Source organism: Kogia breviceps, chromosome 20 (assembly GCF_026419965.1).
Source record: "Kogia breviceps isolate mKogBre1 chromosome 20, mKogBre1 haplotype 1, whole genome shotgun sequence".
Lineage (NCBI taxonomy): Eukaryota > Metazoa > Chordata > Mammalia > Artiodactyla > Physeteridae > Kogia > Kogia breviceps.
In genome coordinates, this window is record NC_081329.1 from 31025128 (window position 1) to 31043917 (window position 18790).

The following is an 18790-nucleotide window of genomic DNA, read 5'->3' on the forward strand; positions in this document are numbered from 1 at the left end:
GGTGTGCTGGGCTGCACCTGCAGGCTGCGATCCAGGAGGGGCTCGGTCTTCGCTGTGTTTCCCAGAAGGAGAGCTGGCGTACCTTTCCCAGCTCCGTCCTCCACCCCTGCCTCGCTCCACGAGCTTTCGTCAGGCAGCCCCTCCTCTGCTCAGACCTCAGTGTGGCGCCCAGGAAAGTTTTATGGTTTACATGTTTGAGAAACGCGAGTCTACATCATTCACCTTATTTCCTTAAAAGTTTCTCTGTGGGACCTAATAAAACTTGTTTTTCACTTCATTTGGGCCACAGATTATGTAGAAACATCCATTCAGGAGAAGAAAAGGGTCAGTTGGCAATGGTCTAATTTGCTGTTCTGGAACATGCAACCAGGAGAGCGGGTCCCGATGCCTTGGCTGAGGGTCACTGGTCACTCTCACATCTCAGCTTGTCAGCCGACGGTGTCCAGGAGCTGTGTGTCCCTTCAGCGTGGGGTGCAGGAGCGGGGAGAACCCACCACAGCAAAAGAAGAACGTCATTTTCTAAAGCCTGATGATGACAGGCCCCCACCAGTCTCTGTTCCCCCCTCCATCCCTTTGTACCTGAACACATTTCTTCCTGGTGCCCTCGACGACCAGAGGGAGAGATGGTAGCCTGACAGGCCGTTATGTGTTATTTCATTTGCATGGGACATAATTAAAGCCTAAACAGCGTTTCTTCTCATACCTGATATACCTGAGTAGCAGATTGACTGAGAGAAGGATCGGGACGTGATTTCCTTGCATCTGCACCTTCTCAGCCAGGAGAGCCCTTTCCCCGGTCCTCTCCACCTGCGTGGCGTCTACTCACCTGTCCAGGCTCGGCCTGGATGCTGCCTTGACCTTGGTACCCGTCCCCATCCCCTATCAGAAATGAGTCCCGTCTCCGCCGCACTCCCCTGGCTCATTAGACCTGTTACTGCCGTTACTCTGTCCCGCCTTGTCCTGTTCTCTTCAGGTGCCCATTCCTTCCTGTCAAGTCCCTGATGCAGGAAGGGTGACCAGTTGTCCCAATTTGCTTTGAGGTGTTTCCTGGGTTGTGGACTTCCAGTGCTAAACCCTGGAGAATCCCGGGCAAACCTGGGTGGTTCCCCTACAGGGCCATACACGATGATTCTTTTAAAATCTTACTCCAGTGAGAATTACGCATCACACAACAAAGGGACTCAGTAATGTTTGTCGTTGAGACCGTGTTTCCACAGGCTACTCAGCCGAGGGTATAAGAACAGGTCCCCTAACGATGAGAAACATGGTTTTCCCGCTCTCTCTCACCTTCTGTGGCGAGATGTTCACCCTCCTGTGCCCTCTGGTCTTTGTCCCACTTCCCAGGGAGGTCTCACTCAAGGTCAGATACACTTCAGCCTCCGCTAACTGCCTGGTCAGCTGCGGGGTGCAAACTCAGTGCTTCTCACGAGAACAGCATCGTTGGTCCTCACGGATGCCGAGAGGCTTTGGTGCTGCCGTGCTCCCTGCCAGCGGCATCCGTCCTCCACTTGGCCATGCCCACTACCCAGCTCCGTGCTGCGGTCCTGAGGGGTAGGACCAGAGCCGTGAGGCATTCTGGGTGCGTCCCTCCCTGTCGCCAAGGAAACCTGAGCTACCAATCCCGGGCTGGTCCCGAGGGAAACTGGGCTGCACGCCTAGGTGGGCAGGACATTGGAGCCCCTCTTCTTACCTGTACAGGTAGGGTGTGAATGACAGTCAAGGGTCTTTTTCCACGGTGCGGTTGTACAGATTAGTAGCAGAACTCAGAGACCATGACGTGCTCCCAGCCTCTTGGGAAATAAAAATATAGGTGTTTAAGTGGCTGTGATCCATGTTTTCTGGCTGAAAAGATATCTTATTTAGTCTCTATACTCTGTGTTACAATATCCTGAGTGAGAAGGAACTGTTGTTTCCTCTCTAAAACCCTAAAAAGATAAAGGTCTTGGTGACATAGAAACAGAATTTTTAGGCTTCCAGGTTGAGGTGGAAGAAAGTCCAGTGCGGAGCTAAAGCAGTGGAGCCCGGTGAACCGAAGAGCTTCCCAGAGGTTTCTTGGGAAGTTGGGTTCCCTGAGGTTCGACCCAAACACCGTCACCCTGCTGTTACAGAGACGAGCTAGCAGGGCACCTGAGTTGCCTCCAAGGACCCAGGCAGTGTGGGTCCAGGCACAGGTAATTACACCAGAACACACATCTCCGGGCCCACCGTCACCCACGTGCACAACTCTTTCTTACACATCTTTCTGGGGATGGAGTCCGGTGAGAACTGTTCTGAAAAATATGAAAGTTACAAGATCATCAGACATTTGGTGATGGTGTTTCTCTCGGGCAGTGTGTTTTGGCTGCAGTGTAGATAGCTTTAATCATGCAATCTCCAATCAGATGGAGAAACTACTCAAGGGTGGAAACGGCCTGCTCATTTTTTAAGAGTTATTGTTTGGTGAAGGAAGGAAGGAATAAATGAATAAATGGAAAAGGGCCCTGGAGGTGGCCCTCAGAACAAACTCTGCTTTGCCTTTTCGGGAAGCCTGAGCTGGTGAATGAAAAATAAAGGTCCAGTGTGTCTCTGTTTTATTCCTTGAAAACAGGAAGTCCTTTGATGGATTTTAAAATGCCAACAAAGATGTTACTAGAAAAAACAAGAATGCTGTTTATTCAGGCTCAGCGGGTGACCCTCTGCTGATTCTGGGATGCATTTGTCCAACTGCCCACGCTTTTAAAGCATAGTTTTTCGGGCCCTTGGTGCTGTGTGGGGGCTTTTATTCTGCCCTGGCAAAGGAAGTTACAGCATCATCTGGCAGGTTTGCAGAAGGGATCTTTTATGTACAGGGAATTTTGTGCTCGGTGGGTGGTAGCTCTGTCTGCAGGGCTGAGGCTGGGGGAGCACTCAGTTTTGAAGCAAGAATAGCACCGGGCCCCATTCCCGGCCCCATTCCTGGTCCCTTGTCTGCTTCTCGGAGCCCCGCCCCCCCATCTGCTTTTAGCATCAGCTCTTCCCTTCCTTCCTCTGGAAAGAGAGAAATTCTCCGAGCCAAGCCTCTGACCGCGTGAGCCCTTGTACCTCTCCCAAGGTCAGTAGAATCTTCCCCAGTATTTCTTCCCTCTGGATTCTCTCCTCCTCCTCTCTGCCGTCCTAAACCTGGCCCATCTACAGGGTCCCAGCCGTCCAGCCCACAGGCTTGGCCGTGCTTTCTGAATTCTGTGAACTTTTATCAATGCCACTATGTGTCTGATGATTTCATTTGAGCTCGTTTATTTCTCAAGTAAGGTGTTTGAGTGCAGGAACCTTATCTTCTCTGATCGTTCCAGCAGCGCCAAGTAGGCAGTCCCTGTTTCTTGATGTCACGACAAAAATCACCGCATAAACTGGCCTCTGCAGTTAGAGCTCGGAGACTCTGAAAGACTCTGACATGGATTGTTGTCAGGCGTTCAGGGACGTTGCAACACAGCGATAAAAGGAATGAAATGGGAAGGCACTCAAAGTATCAGCGTATCACAGATACCATCCTGCCAGTAGAATCGTTTCATTCATTTGCTTTCAGAAATCTGCTAAAATGACCTACGCACGTACATATCCGTACACACATATGTTTTACACATAAACGCATTTTTATACACACATTGACGTATGCATCCATATACCCACATTATGCACGTGGTACACACATGTGTATGAAGTAAACCCTCAGCAGGGGACAGGGCACGGGCAAATAACAGATACGCTTTGGTGGGGAAGGCAGGTGTAGGCCTGGCCCTGCCCAGGAGGGCTGCCGGGAGCCTGGCATGTGTGTGCTGGGTGCCTGGGGCCGTCAGCCATAGAGAGGAGCAGTGAAGGAATCCGCCTAGGGAGGGTGAGGTACAGCAGCTATGCTTTTGGACTATCGCCCCTCCACACAGCCATGACACTGGGTGTCCCTGGGGTTCCTAGGGTCCTAAACAAATAAATGTCTTTTTACCTTTGCTCATTCAGTGTCTAAGACGATTTGTGTTGCACACACGAGAAAAGGCAAGGACGAGGAATCCAGTCTCACCCTCGCTCGACTTCAGTGTTCTCATCTGTACATTGGGCTTTGTGTCTTCTGTACCGTGTAGATTTCTTGTGGCAGAGAAGGGTATGGACCCAGGGCCGTTCTAGACACTGGATCCAGGCCCTGACGGGCTGGACCTGAGGCAGGTTGAGCCTTTTGGCCTCTTGCATCTGAATTTTCATTGACCAGGTCTGCATGTTTAGATTTCATGGTTTTCTTGGTAAGAGAAATAGGAATAGAGGTGATGGCAAGAGCCGGCCAGAATGTCCTGTCCCCTCTCTGCTCTCCAGGCAGCCCAGTTCCCTCCCAGGACCCTTTTGCACTTTACAGAATAGGTATTTGTTTTGGCTTTGCCTGTTGCCGTGAACACAGGACCAGACATCCATGTTTTGTTTTCCAGGGAGATGTGCATCCAGCAGGATGGGAGAGTTCATCTCACTGTCGTTTACTTTGGAAAAGAAGAAATGAATGAGGTCAAAGGAATACTTGAGAACACTTCCAAGTAAGTCTCATGTGGAGCCATGGTGGAGAGTCTGAAACCCGAACGCGGGAGGAGATACCTGAGCTCACGCAAGCCGTTTTGTGTCCTTTTCACTGTGGGCGACCCAACCGGGGAGAGAGACGGGCTGGCCTTTTGCGTGTGGTAGTGTCGGGGGTGGGAGTTCTGCGCCCTCCTTCCTGGGGACCGCCTGCCTCACACCCACCCTCCCTGTGAGGGGTGTCAACTCGGACAGTGGAGACAACTGCCCAGAGCAGCCAGGGTGGGGGGCAGGGCTCCTCCGGCCCCCGTGTGGCACAGCAGGTTTGGGGGCCGCCCGTGGCAGGGGTGGACTCGGGGAGCACAGCCGTGCAGGGAGCTCTTTCTCAGTCCCCGCTCGTCAAGGTTCGCTCTCATCCACTTAGCAGATGGCCTCACCCTTCTGACTGTCACTCGTTCTGCATTTTGAGAGATCAGGGGCCAGTGGTGCCGGGGAGGGACCCTAGATTAACAGAAGCTGTTTAACCAACACTTTTGGACCGAGAGCTCGGGATTTTTACCTCGTTCATCAGTTACGTGGAGGATTAAATGTATTCAAAAGCAGAAGAGAGGGGGTTCTTCTTACCAGACGAAGTGAACAAGCATGTATTTAATGAGTACATATCTGTGGCATTTTCTACTAGTGAGGAAGCCGGCGGCACTGCCCGCTCCCTCTGGTTGACAAGCTGCAGGTGAACGACGAGGTGGGTGGTTTCTCCATAGGTGCAGCTTGGAGGGTGGTCAGAGGTACTGGGGGCAGAAGTCGTCTGAGTAGCTCCGTATGGTCTGAATATAAACAAGTCCCTCTGTTTTGAGTCTTTGGTAAATGGTAAGAGGATGATAGTCAAAGGATAAGATGCCGAGACTGAGCGCACTTTTCGTATTTATTTTCAGGCTTTGTTACCAATTTTGTGTTACGAGCACAAGATCAGAATGCTAATTATTATTCAAACATCTGAAGCAGTGCACTGGTCAAATTTTGTCCACACTTACTTTTGTAAATAAAGTTTTATTGGCTCGCAGGCGTGCTCATCTGTTTCTGTATTAGTTATGGCTGCTTTCGGGCTACAGCTGCAGGGTTGAATAGTTGTGACAGATACAGTGTGACTCGCAAAGCTGAACTCTTTACTATCTGGTCCTTTACAGAAAAAGTTTGCTGACCTCTGTTCTAAAGCAATAAGGAGTTAAAAGAGTTTAAAACTAGTAGCAGCTTAAAGCTATGGCACCTCTTGAAGGGAGATCAAAGGGAATAAAATAATTCAATATCCTAAATGTAAGTGAAATAGAAATCTCTCGACTCCAATGCATTGCAATATCCTTTTCATCTCTGCTTAGGAGTGAGGAGCGTGAGTTATTCGAATTCATTTCCTCTGCCCAGTGGATAGGTTTTAACATCTCTGCAGGTAGCCAACCCCTGGGTGTGGACCTTGTTCAAGTTTCCCAGATGATTCTGACATGCAGCCACGATTGAGAACGATTGTTTGGGAAAGTGGCGCCCCCCCCAGGGGCTGCCCGAGGGAGGCCTTGGTTGCAGCCAGCTGCCTCCTTTCGAGGTGTTTTGAAGTAGAGATCCAGGTGATTTGAAAGCCCAGCCAGGACTGAGACATCAGTCCTGTTGGCTCTGGCACCTTCCGAGGACATCAGAAGGTGATCAGATGTCTGATAGATTCATGTAACCAACTTTACACGAGTCTGATGGACGAGTGGAAGGCCAGTTGAGACAGTGTTACGGGAAATGCCCTTTCCACTGGCCGGAGCACCCAGGATTCTATCAAGGCATTCTCCACCGTATCGCATGACCTGGCAAGCTGAATTTGCAATCAGAAGGTTGTGTGGTGAGCAAAGAATGAATCTGAACGAGAAAAGTAAAATCATTTGAGGGGTAGAGATGGCTTGGAAAATTTCCAGAGCTGAAGCTACTCGTGATGGGGCTTCGTTCTGGAGCCTGAGTCAGTCCTTAAAGCAGTGCTGCAGAAACCTCGGCGAATTCATTGGCGCGGCGCCATTTTCTGTGTTGAGTCCTCTTTCTGTTCACTGGTGACACTGCAGTGTTGATGTCACTGATGCCGTGGGCTTTGTCCTGCCCCTTCCAGAGCGTTGCTCTAGGAATGCCCTGCCCTCTGCCACCAGCCTGAGCTGATTTCCCATGGCTGCCTGCAGCCCCAAGGTCCAGATGAAATTCCTCATCACCCACTGTCCCAGCCTGGTACCCAAGCTGGCTCTTCTCTCTTTTTTTTTTTTAACATCTTTATTGGACTATAAGTGCTTTACAATGGTGTGTTAGTTTCCGCTTTATAACAAAGTGAATCAGCTATACATATACATATGTTCCCATATCTCTTCCCTCTTGCATCTCCCTCCCACCCTCCCTATCCCACCCCTCTAGGTGGTCACAAAGCATGAGCTGCTCTCCCTATGCTATGCGGCTGTTTCCCACTAGCTATCTATTTTACATTTGGTAGTTTAGATATGTCCATGCCACTCTCTCATTTTGTCACAGCTTACCCTTCCCCCTCCCCATATCCTCAAGTCCATTCTCTAGTAGGTCTGTGTCTTTATTCCCGTCTTGCCCCTAGGTTCTTCATGACCTTTTTTTTTCCTTAGATTCCATATATATGTGTTAGCATACGGTATTTGTTTTTCTCTTTCTGACTTACTTCACTCTGTATGACAGACTCTAGGTCCACCCACCTCACTACAAATAACTCAGTTTCATCCCTTTTTATGGCTGAGGAATATTCCAGTGTATATATGTGCCACATCTTCTTTATCCATTCATCTGTTGATGGACACTTAGGTTGCTTCCGTGTCCTGGCTATTGTAAATAGAGCTGCAGTGAACATTTTGGTACATGACTCTTTTTGAATTCTGGTTTTCTCAGGGTATATGCCCAGTAGTGGGATAGCTGGGTCGTATGGTAGTTCTATTTGTAGTTTTTTAAGGAACCTCCATACTGTCCTCCATAGTGGCTGCACCAATTTACATTCCCACCAACAGTGCCAGAGGGTTCCCTTTTCTCCACACCCTCTCCAGCATTTATTGTTTCTAGATTTTTTGACGAGGCCATTCTGACCGGTGTGAGATGATACCTCATTGTAGTTTTGATTTGCATTTCTCTGATGATTATTGATGTTGAGCATTCTTTCATGTGTTTCTTGGCCATCTGTATATCTTCTTTGGAGAAAGGTCTATTTAGGTCTTCTGCCCATTTTTGGATTGGGTTGTTTGTTTTTCTGTTATTGAGCTGCATGAGCTGCCTGTAAATTTTGGAGATTCATCCTTTGTTAGTTGCTTCATTTGCAAATGGCTCTTCCTTCTAACTTTGTTTTGATGACTTACTGCCCCACAGCCAGATGGGGGCGCAGTTTACCCTTTGTCTTCACGCCCATTATTCTCTCAGGTTTGGCCTTCCCTCCATCCTCCTTCCTACTTCCTCAGACCCTCTACCTGTGCATCCCCCCCCCCACCAGGTCCACACTCTGGAGCTCATCCTGACCTGTCCTCTCCTCTCTGAACTGTATCCGTACACCCCTTCAGCATCTCTTATCTGTGGCCCTTGGCGTATGATTTGCCTGTTTACGTTTCTTTCTCCTGTCCTCACTAGATTATAAGCTGCTTAGTAGTACTGTGTCGCATGCTTCTGAAACTCCAGCTCTTGGCACTGGGCCTCACTCAGGTTTAAAATGTTCAGTGTTCGGTCATCAGGAGAAGGACAATGCCAGGTGTGGAGTAGATTTGCACACATTGTAATCTATATAAAATGCATATACGAAGCTTTATTTAAATACCATTTTTATCATTCTCTTAAGATGCTAAAGCTTTTATTCAAATGCATCTTAACTTTGAATAATATAATAACCATTGTTATTAATATGAGTTATGTCATTTAATATTCACAGCAACCTTATGAGATAGAAGCTGTTATTAACCCCACTTCTTAGATGAAGAAACGGAGGCTTAGAGAGGTTGTTACTTAGGCTGCCACCCCGGCCCAGGGGGACAGCCAGGTCTGAACCTCATCTGTAACTCCTGGACTCCCCAGTCTTAACATTGCATGAAATTCTTACTCCAAAAACCGATAATTGTTCATTGAGAATAAGAATATTTGAAACCAGTTTAAATGCAATTTATTTCATTTGGCTATCAGCATTGTGATCAAACTGTTCTAAATCTAGCTAATGTATATATTTTAAGAATATCTTGAAAAACCCCAGTTCAGTGACTAGCATGCAGTGTCTGTGTCTCTCGGTTTACGCTTACTCTGTCGAGCCTTACGTCTCAGTCGATTGCTGTACAGCAGTGTTTAGCAAACGACAGTTTGTGATTCGTTAGAGGGTTGTGAAATTGATTTAGTGGGTTACGTGCAGTGTTTTTAAAAAATCAAACTAGAATATAAAATTATCAGAATACATCACAAGTATTAAAGATAAATATTGTTTCATGAAACTTTAATTTCAGAGTGTGTGTGTGTGTGTCTGTGTGTGTGTGTGCATGTGTGCGTGTGCTGTGTCATGATGTAAAATATATTCTTTTGAAAGGGTAAGGGTTGTGCTCAAAACATTTAGAAGCCACTGACGTAGATAACAGTACAAATCAGTTCTCAATATCTGATTTTTATTCCACAGAGTTTTTCATACTAAGCTTCAGTTAATCTCAGATTACACCCTAGCTCAGTGGTTCTCAAATATAAAGGTACTTTGAATAACCTGGGGTGCTTTTTAAAATACAGATTCCTGAGATCCAGCCCCAGAAATTCTGAGTCATTAGGCCTGAAATGAAGCCTGGGAACCAACACTGAGAATGAGCTCAACCTGTGATGCTGTTGTGGATGGTCCGTGGCCCACATTTTGAGGAATTCTGGCCTAGGTGGACATTTGCTTGGAGCTATGTATTAGGAAATTTTTTAAAATTCATACTGGTTGGTGGATTTGCATGAGTTATAATTTACTGCATGGTATCTTCATCTTTGTCCACTTGTGGGGACACAAAGGCATCCTTCAGTAGAATCACCTCTGACATTGAAGCACTAGAACTGAGATACTGCCCTGTCCTGCGAGTATGTGCCTGAGAGAGGGTTTTGTGTGTGTGTGTTGTCAGGAAAATGCCCTGTTGCCATGGTGTTGTCCACATTTCATGCCTCTTTGAAGGGATTTGCTTGACATGTACCCTCAGGAACATTTTATCAGGACATCCCAAAAGAAAATTGGGGGGAAAGTTGTCTGAAATTTGAGAATTGTTGCTTTGTTTTAATATTTTTTCATAAACAAGGCCATTTTAGATAAGAATCTCATCTGCTAAAATGAAAAAAGCTACACAGTGAATTCCTTCCTAGAAGATAAAGAGTCTTGGACCCTGGGAAGCACCTCACAGGTGAAGGCAGCACCTAGGCCTGTGCCCAGTGAGAACTGGGCATCTGCCAGAGAAGGGGCTACGCATGACTCTGCTTGGTGACCAGCTCTTTGTGGAGATGTGCCTGTATTTTTAGGTATTCCAAGTTGTTCTTTGGGGGATTCAAACATGGCATATAGTTTATAGTATTGTGACAGTGTTAAATTTCTTGAGTGTGATTATTACATTGTTATAATATTATAAAGGAGAGTGTCCTGGTTCTTGGGGAGTACTTATCTTTGAAAGTGAAGTTGCCATGATATCTGGAACCTCAGATGGTTCAGAGGAAGGAAGGAAGGAAGGGAGGGAGGGAGGGAGGGGGGAAATATGGCAAAACTTTAACACTTGGTGAATCTGGGTGATGGTATATGGGTACTTTACTATGCTTACAACACTTCTAAAGGTTTAAATTTTTTCCAAGTAAAAAATTGGGGGAAAATATATTATGGAAAAAATTAAATGATATTAAGTTCATACAATGGAATATAATGCAACAGTTTAAAAAAGGTGATATCAGAGAAAATGGTGGAATAAAGAGCTTGCAAAATTCTCTTCCATAAAAGCAGTGAGAAAATTACTAAAAATTCTCAGAATCAACGTTTTTAAGAACTGTGGAAATTAAAGTTTGCAACAGTCTGGAAAGTGTTTATCCAAATGACTGAATTTTGGTGTGAACAGGGAGCTTTGCGAACTTTAACTTGCCCCATTTCACTCCCGCCCCCAGCTCTTCAATAGCCTTGAGGACCAGCAGACCACAAGAATCACAGCTGGGCAGCCACTGGGGGCTGGGATGGGGCTGGAGCTCCTTGAAAGCATTATTCTCAGAGAATTGTCATTATTGGACCTGCCTGCAGATTTCTTTGGAAGGCCCTGCTCACGAGGTTGTCTTGCTTTGACCTGACTCAGAGGCCTCCCTGTGGAACTTTTTATCCCGTGGTATATGACAAAAAACAATTTTAGGAAGTCTTTAACTTTGTGGCTGCCTGAGGTGTAGATAAGAGTTGGGGCAAACAGTAGACTAACTAAAAAGCTCAGAAGGTGAATCTGAGGAGTGAGATCTCCAAAGGGGCTTTGAAAGCCACAGCACATTCCTGGGGATCCAGAGGCGGCGCTCATACTTAAGAAAGACCTGAGCAGGCCCTTACTTTTTACCTCTGACTGATCTTAAGGCTCTGTTCAAGAAGGAAGTAAAGGCTCAGGTAAGTTGTTACCTGCTTGGTTGTGTGTTGATGACATGCCCCGCCGTGCTCACAGAGTCCCCGCCGTGCTCACAGAGTCCCCACCGTGCTCACAGAGTCCCCGCCATGCACACAGAGTCCCCGCCATGCACACAGAGTCCCCACCATGCTCACAGAGTCCCCACCGTGCTCACAGAGTCCCCGCCATGCACACAGAGTCCCCACCCTGGCAAAGACTGGGAGACTTATTGGTTCCAGACATTTAAGGAAATCCCTGCTTAATCATTAGCTTACCACTAAGTGGTCACACACAAGAGTACACTTTACAGAATTAGTTCAGGAAAGTCACTAAACAAACAAACAACAAACAGCGACAATAGCAAAACCCTGAGGGGAGTGGAGATTCTGATTTCCAGGGCTGCCACATTACATTATTTAAAATGTTTAGCTTTAAACAAAAAAAATATGAGGCATGCAAAGAAACAAGAAAATATAGCTCATGCACAGAGAACAAAATCAATCATTAGAAATTGTTCTTGAGGAAGCACAGGTGTTGTACTTACTAGACAAAGACATTAAGTCAACTGTGTTAAATCTGTTCAAAGAATTAAAAGAGACCATGTTTAAAAAACTAAAGAAAAGTATGAGAACCATGTCTCACCAAATATAGAGAGATCAGTTATAAAAAGAACCAAATAGAAAGTCTGGAGTTGAAAAGTACACTATTTAAATAAAAAAATTCACTGTGGGGCCTCAACATCAGTTTTGAACAGGCAGAAGAAAGAATCAGTGAACTTTAAAATAAGTCAATTGATTTGACATAGTTTGAGAAACAAAAATAAAAAAGAATGAAGTAACAGAAAACCTCAGAGGTTTTCAGCAAAACCATCCATCAAAATTGAAAGAGAAATTAAGACATCCTCAGTTAAGAACTGAAAGACTTTATCACTAGTAAACCTGCCCCACAAGAAATAATGAAAGGAGTCCTCGAGGCTGACATGAAAGGACACTGGACACAAACTCAAATCCATGTGAAGAAATACAGAGGGCCAGTAAAAGTTACCACATAGGGGAATATGAGACACAGTATAAATGTGTTTTTTGCTTATGCTTTTTTCCTATCTGATGTAAAAGTAAAAAGATAACTGCAGGGCTTCCCTGGTGGCGCAGTGGTTGAGAATCCGCCTGCCGATGCAGGAGACACGGGTTCGTGCCCCGGTCCAGGAAGATCCCACGTGCCGCGGAGCAACTAAGCCCGTGAGCCATGGCCGCTAGGCCTGCGCGTCCGGAGCCTGTGCTCCGCAACGGGAGAGGCCACAACAGTGAGAGGCCCGCATACCGCAAAAAAAAATAAAAATAAAAATAACTGCATAAAGCAGTAACTATAAATCTGTGTATTGATAGACACACAACTGATTTTTACATGTTATTTTGTTTCCTGCAACGTTACTGAATTCATTTATTAGTTAAAATGGTTTTTTGGTGAAGTCATTAGGGTTTTCTGTAGATAGTATCATGCCATCTGCAAATAGTGACAGTTTTACTTCTTCCTTTCTAATTTGGATGCATTTTATTTCTTTTTGTTGCTTAATTGATCTGGCTAGGACTTCCAATACTGTACTGTATAAAAGTGGCGAGAGTGGACATCCTTGTCTTGTTCCTGATCTTAGAGGAAAAGCTTTTAAATTTTTCTGTTGAGTGTGATGTTAGCTGTGGACTTATAATATACGGCCCTTATTATGTTTAGGTACATTCCTTCTATTCCTAATTTGTTGAGAGTTTCTATCATAAGAGGATGTTTGAATTTTGTTTGAATTTTTTCTGCATCTATTGAAATAATACTATGATTTTTATTCTTCATTCCGTTAATGTGATGTATAACATTTTTAAATTTGCAGATATTGAACCATCCTTGTAACCCAGGGATGGATCTCTCTTGATCATGGTGTATGATCATTTTAATGAACTCTTGAATTCAATTTGCTAGTATTTTGTTGAAGATTTTGCATTATGTTCAGGGATATTGGCCTGTAATTTTCTTTTCTTGTGTTTTTGTTTGACTTTGGTATCAGGGTAGTGCTAGCCTCATAAAATGAGTTTGGAAGTGTTCCTTCCTCTTCAATATTTTGGAAGAATTTGAGAAGGATTGGAATTCTTTAAATGTTTGGTAGAATTCATCTGTAAAGCCATCTCACCCTGGGCTTTTATTTGTTGGGAGGTTTTAAGCTCCTTGTTCATTATTGGTCTGTTCAGATTTTCTGTTACTTCATGATTCAGTCTTGAGTGTTGTGTGTTTCTAGGACTTTATCCATTTTTACTAAGTTATCTAATTTGTCAGCATGTAATTGTTCATAGTTGTCTCACAATATTTGGGATTTCTGTGGTATCAGTTGTAATGTCTCCTTTTTTTGTTTATAATTTTACTAATTTGAGTCATCTCTCTTATTTTTCTAGATAATGAGCTAAAGCTTTGTCAATTTTATTTATCTTTTCAAAAGAAACTTGCTGAAACAATTGTATAAGCAGGCTTGTATATAAGCTCAGAAACTAGAAAACTCTATATTGTTTAAAATGCCTACTGTGAACAACTGGCTGAGAATATGTTTAGCCTTAAATTATTTACCATATTCAGATCCCTTTAGTAAATAGAACTCATAAGAAATGTCAATATTCAGGGCTGTTAGATTTAAATTTTTAAGTTATACATCAAATATAATATTTCTATGTAAATTTTTAAAGGTTTTTTTCTTCTTTTTTATGAAGGGCTCTTGTGGGAAGTGTCACATTAAGAGAATTTCCTTGCAGGGGTGGGAAGAAATTTGTATTAGAGTAAATCACGTTAGACAGCAAGATCTTTTATCATTTTTAAGCCAGCAGTTCTGGGAAATGCACGTCAATTAGAGAAATTAAATCTCAGGTTGAAACAGTGGCTGCCTCAGGTCATTGTAACCTCTGTCAGCATGACTACATATAACCTGGAGGAGACCCCATGCATCAGACTTATTATATAAAGGAAAGGAGTTGAATGAGAGACTCAAGAGTTTCATCAGTTGATAATACAATTCAAGAAGAAAAGAGAAGAAATAATTATAAGTAATCCTGGGGCCGTTTGGAACTGCAGACTCTGATTCATAACAGGAAATTACATAGTAGAGAGTGTAATGCCCACATTCTACTGTGAAAAAGCCCATTCCTCACGAGGCCAGTACTCTAGACATGCCGCTAAATATTACATTTCTTTGTATGGCTAAATTAAATATTTCAAACCAAATTGCATTTTATTGTCCTCAGCTCTCTTTTCCTCTGTTACTTACATATTTGTCATCTCCTTAAAAGCTAGGTTTGTGCCTGTCCTTGGGAACGTGTTGGTTGGAGCCTCTTTCTGATGGGGGAGGCGGGCTTAGGATGTGCGAGGGCCTCTCCGGTGCCCACCTGAGGGGATGAGGTGGCGTCTTGGGGCAGCCTCTGCCACAGTGACGGGTCTGAGACACGCTCTGCTTTCCATTGACTCGTCTCTTGATTCACCCAGTGTTTATTGAGCTGCACTGTGTCCCCGTGGGCGCCACTTACTGCACAGCACTGATAATCTCTGAAGATAGAGATAAGAAAATAAGGCAGTCCGTGTCCTCCAGGGTTTAGAGGACAGACCAGGTGGTCCAGTGCACAGGGCACAAGAATGCACTGGGCCCGGGGGGAGAACGGAGGCGGGACTGGCCCAGACGCCTGGGGGCCCGGAGAGGGCACCTTGGTCCACAGGAGGGTGAAAGGCAGTGACACCCGATGTGGGGAGGAGGTGGATTCCGGGGAGGGACCACTGAGCTGACACAGGAGGCCCCAGTGTGTCCGCACTCTTGGTACCTATCTTCCAGCTGGTCGCTGCGGAGGGGATGGAGATGAACAGAGAACTAAACGGGACCCCTGCCCGTGTAGCTCTGCGGCCTGCATCTCGGGCTGTGGCCCTGTGGTCTTGTCATGCACATTCCCAAACCCACAACCCCACGGGCCAGTCGGGGTTCTGTGTTGAAATGCGTCCTTGCTTCTGCACGGCCTCTTAGTATGCTGTCCACGTGCTGCTGGGCAGGACGCTCGAGCCCAGAGAGCAAGTCCCTCTGCGGGAAGGTCCGGGGCCCGGTTGTGCTGCAGAAGCTGTGTCCCTTCATCCCGTGCACCCTGTGCTCCGGAGCTGGTGCTGATGAGTCTGAGATGGGAGGGGGGGCGTCCCGCTCCCAGCCCAGACGCTTCGCGGTGTGTTCATCTCGCCGTTCTGGAGAAGAGGGGAGGGAGGTTGTTCTGATTTGGTTTCTGGTGTCTCCAGCTCAGCCCTCTTTCTCAGCAGAGATCACGTGTCAGTTATCAGAGGTCCTTCCTGACGGCGAGAGAGGAGGAGGAGGGGTCCTGGTTCATTATAGGGGGTGCTGGGCTGAGTGATCAGGAGGAGGGCAGCACTGATATCCACCTGCAGACGGACGTGTAACTGATCACAGTGACCCGACCGCCCCACTGGGAACCACGGATGGTGACAGAGTCACCCTGAGCCTCCCCAGTGCCCAGGACCGGCCGATGGGGCTTCCCGGGCCGGCGGGGACTCCGTCCGCACCCTGCCTCGGTGTGCAGTCTTGTCCAGGTCCCTCATGTCCCCTGCCGGCCGGCGTTGGTCAGGGTGGACGGGAAGCCGGGGTTCTGTGGGGCGTGGCAAGCAGAGACGGCCGGGGCGCGTGGGGCAGAGGGGCCGCTGCGTGGACAGCCAGTGGCAGGAGCTGTGTCCTGGGGCTTTGCGTCTGGCCTGTGGACGCGCTGGAGAGTGGGTTCAAAGTGCACGTTCAAGTCGGGTGGTGCCGTGGGTGTAACATGGCTTGTCTCATCCTCGTTGGGAGGTTGGACGAAGAGAGAGGAGGCAGATTGCGTGTGCATCCGGCCATGGGCCCGGCACCTGTTCCCCGAGATCTCTTCCCCTACAGACCACACGCTGAAGCATGGAGGCCGATGTTCTAAGACTTATTTTTTTAAAACATCTTTATTGGAGTATAATTGCTTTACGATGGTGTGTTAGTTTCTGCTGTATAACAAAGTGAATCAGCTCTACATATACATATGTTCCCATATCTCTTCCCTCTTGTGTCTCCCTCCCTCCCACCCTCCCTATCCCACCCCTCTAGGTGGTCACAGAGCATGAGCTGCTCTCCCTGTGCTATGCGGCTGCTTCCCACTAGCTCTCTATTTTACATTTGGTAGTGTAGATATGTCTATGCCACTCTCTCACTTTGTCACATCTTAACCCTTCCACCTCCCCATAATCCTCAAGTCCATGCTCTAGTAGGTCTGTGTTTTATTCCTGTCTTACCCCTAGTCTCTTCATGACCTTTTTTTTCCCCTTAGATTCCATATATATGTGTTAGCATACGGTATCTGTTTTTCTTTCTGACTTACTTTACTCTGTAGGACAGACTCTAGGTCCATCCTTTAAAATAAATTCTTCTACATCAAGGTCATCTCAAGCACTAGGACAGGGAGCTGTCCCAGCCCCCTTTCCCAGGGACGGTGATCAGCAGGCAAGCTCCCTCCCCTGCCCCCTCCCCTCTCCTCCCCTCCCCTCCCCCTCCCCTCCCCTCCCCTCCCCCCTCCCCTCCCCTCCCTCGTCCCCTCTCCTCCCCTCCCCCCTCCTCTCTCCTCCCCTCCCCCCTCCCCTCTCCTCCCCTCCCTTTCTCCCACCCCACCTCCCCCACTGCAGCAGGGCAGAGAAGAGCAGTCCATCAGCAGAGTTCAGACCAGGGCTTGGGGAACTGGGGGACAGAACAAACGAGACTAAACTCTGTGTGGAGTACGCGTGTTCCCCCGGTCACCACTCTCCCTGGACCTGTGGCCCTCTGCTGCCTCCCTGCTACTCACTCAGCCCCCCGGCTGGGCATGCCTTCGATGCTGTTCGTTCCGTTTCTAATGCTGCCTGTATTGTTATTTAAGTATTAAACATGACTCCACTTTGTGTAAATGTTTGATATTCTACCCAGTAAATAGCAAATATACTATTTGTGTGTAAATATTTGCTATGTCAACACAAATGGACCGTAAGCTGTTTGGGACAAAAATCCTGCTTGTCTTTAACACAGTGGATTAAGGACCTGCCTTCCCCTATTCTTGGCGAACGTTTCTTGCCATTGTTCAAATGTGAAGCATTTTGCTATTTGCAATCTCTAACGACAGACCGTGGGAAACCTCTGGGAGGAGTCAGATACACGTGAACCAGGATTTGGTGCTTGGGTATGTCAGCCCTCCCTGCCCTGCAAATTAGTCCCTGTGGTCTCACAGAGTATAAACTGTGAGACAGTTGAGGAAAAGAGACCTGCTACAGCTGTGAGAGAAAGCCGGGCCATGGGCAGTGGACAAGTTCTGTGAGGCTAGCTTAGGTGAAAACAGGTGAAAACCCAGGCATCTCCCAAGGGTAGAAGTTTCCTGAGAACTGATCAAGTAGGGCAGGGGGAAAAGGGCTGTAGAAACCTCCAGGGGATGCAGAGGTGCTGCAAGGGTCTCACTCCACCTGGACGTCTTCTTTGCAGACAAGGGGGCAGCGCTGTCCCTACCAGGGAAGGCTGGGGCATAACCCCCAGGTGACTCACAGAAAATAGGAACTGGGGCCCGCCTACCCAGAGAGAAGAGTCAAAACGGAGTTCTGAAAGAGTAGAATCGGGTAGAGCAGTGCTGAGCTGAATCATCCAACAGTAGAACCGTCACATGCAAAGGGCCTGAGGTCTGTACCATGAGGCTTTGCAGCAAGGAAACTGAGACCAGAGAAGCGAAGTGACTGCCCAAAATAATGAGAGGCAGTGCTGGATTGCAGTCCTTCATCTATGGACACGTTTAGTCACCAGCATCCGTTGGGTACCCAGTGGGGCTGGGCAGCTCCAGGCCCGGGACCTGGGCTCCCGGCTTACACTCCAGTGCTCCTCCAGGCACCAGGCCTTCTGCCTTCATCTGAAAAGCATGTTTGGCCTCAGACTCAGACAAGCTTGGGCCCAGACTCCCAGGATGAAAAACCCAAGCTCATTGCCAGGTCTGAAAGGAGGTGACAAGTCAAGGAAGGGGTAGCACAACTAGTTTCACTGATTAAACTGCCAGATACATTTGAAAAGTTTATGACTGTATTTGTGTTGACCTTTACCGGAGATAGTTACAGACTTTAAACAATGGAGATGGTTTTTTTTTTTTTTTTTTTTTTTTTTTTTTTTGTGGTAGGCGGGCCTCTCACAGCTGTGGCCTCTCCCGTCGTGGAGCACAGGCTCCGGACGCGCAGGCCCAGCGGCCACGGCTCACGGGCCCAGCCGCTCCGCGGCATGTGGGATCCTCCCGGACCGGAGCACGAACCCGTGTCCCCTGCATCGGCAGGCGGACTCCCAACCACTGCGCCACCAGGGAAGCCCATGGAGATGGGTTTTGCACCTCTTTGGAGGCATCAGGATTAGGGAGAATCGGGGGATGGGATAGGCTGGGTGGGGGGAGGGCTCTGAGCTGGGGGCGAGGAAGCCATCGGGACGGGAAGGGTGTGTCACGGGAGAGGGGCCGGCCAGATGCCAGGCCTGTACAAGTGGAATTGGGAGTCCAGTAGGACCAGAGTGGGTCTCTGGGAGAAGACAGTCCCTGTCCCACTAGGTACTAGATGAATTCCTGGAACTTTTGCTCAAGACGTGC

General features: G+C 47.3%; 1 protein-coding gene across 11 annotated transcripts in view; it reads left to right on the forward strand.

The window, feature by feature from the left end:
• CSGALNACT1 (chondroitin sulfate N-acetylgalactosaminyltransferase 1) overlaps positions 1-18790 on the forward strand; it is a 292946-nt gene that overhangs the window by 259448 nt on the left and 14708 nt on the right. For all 11 annotated transcript variants that reach the window (XM_067022817.1, XM_067022821.1, XM_067022822.1 and 8 more), the window contains one exon: positions 4428-4529. In XM_067022817.1, coding sequence (XP_066878918.1) covers positions 4428-4529 — 102 coding nt within the window. The remainder of the gene's footprint in view (positions 1-4427; positions 4530-18790) is intronic.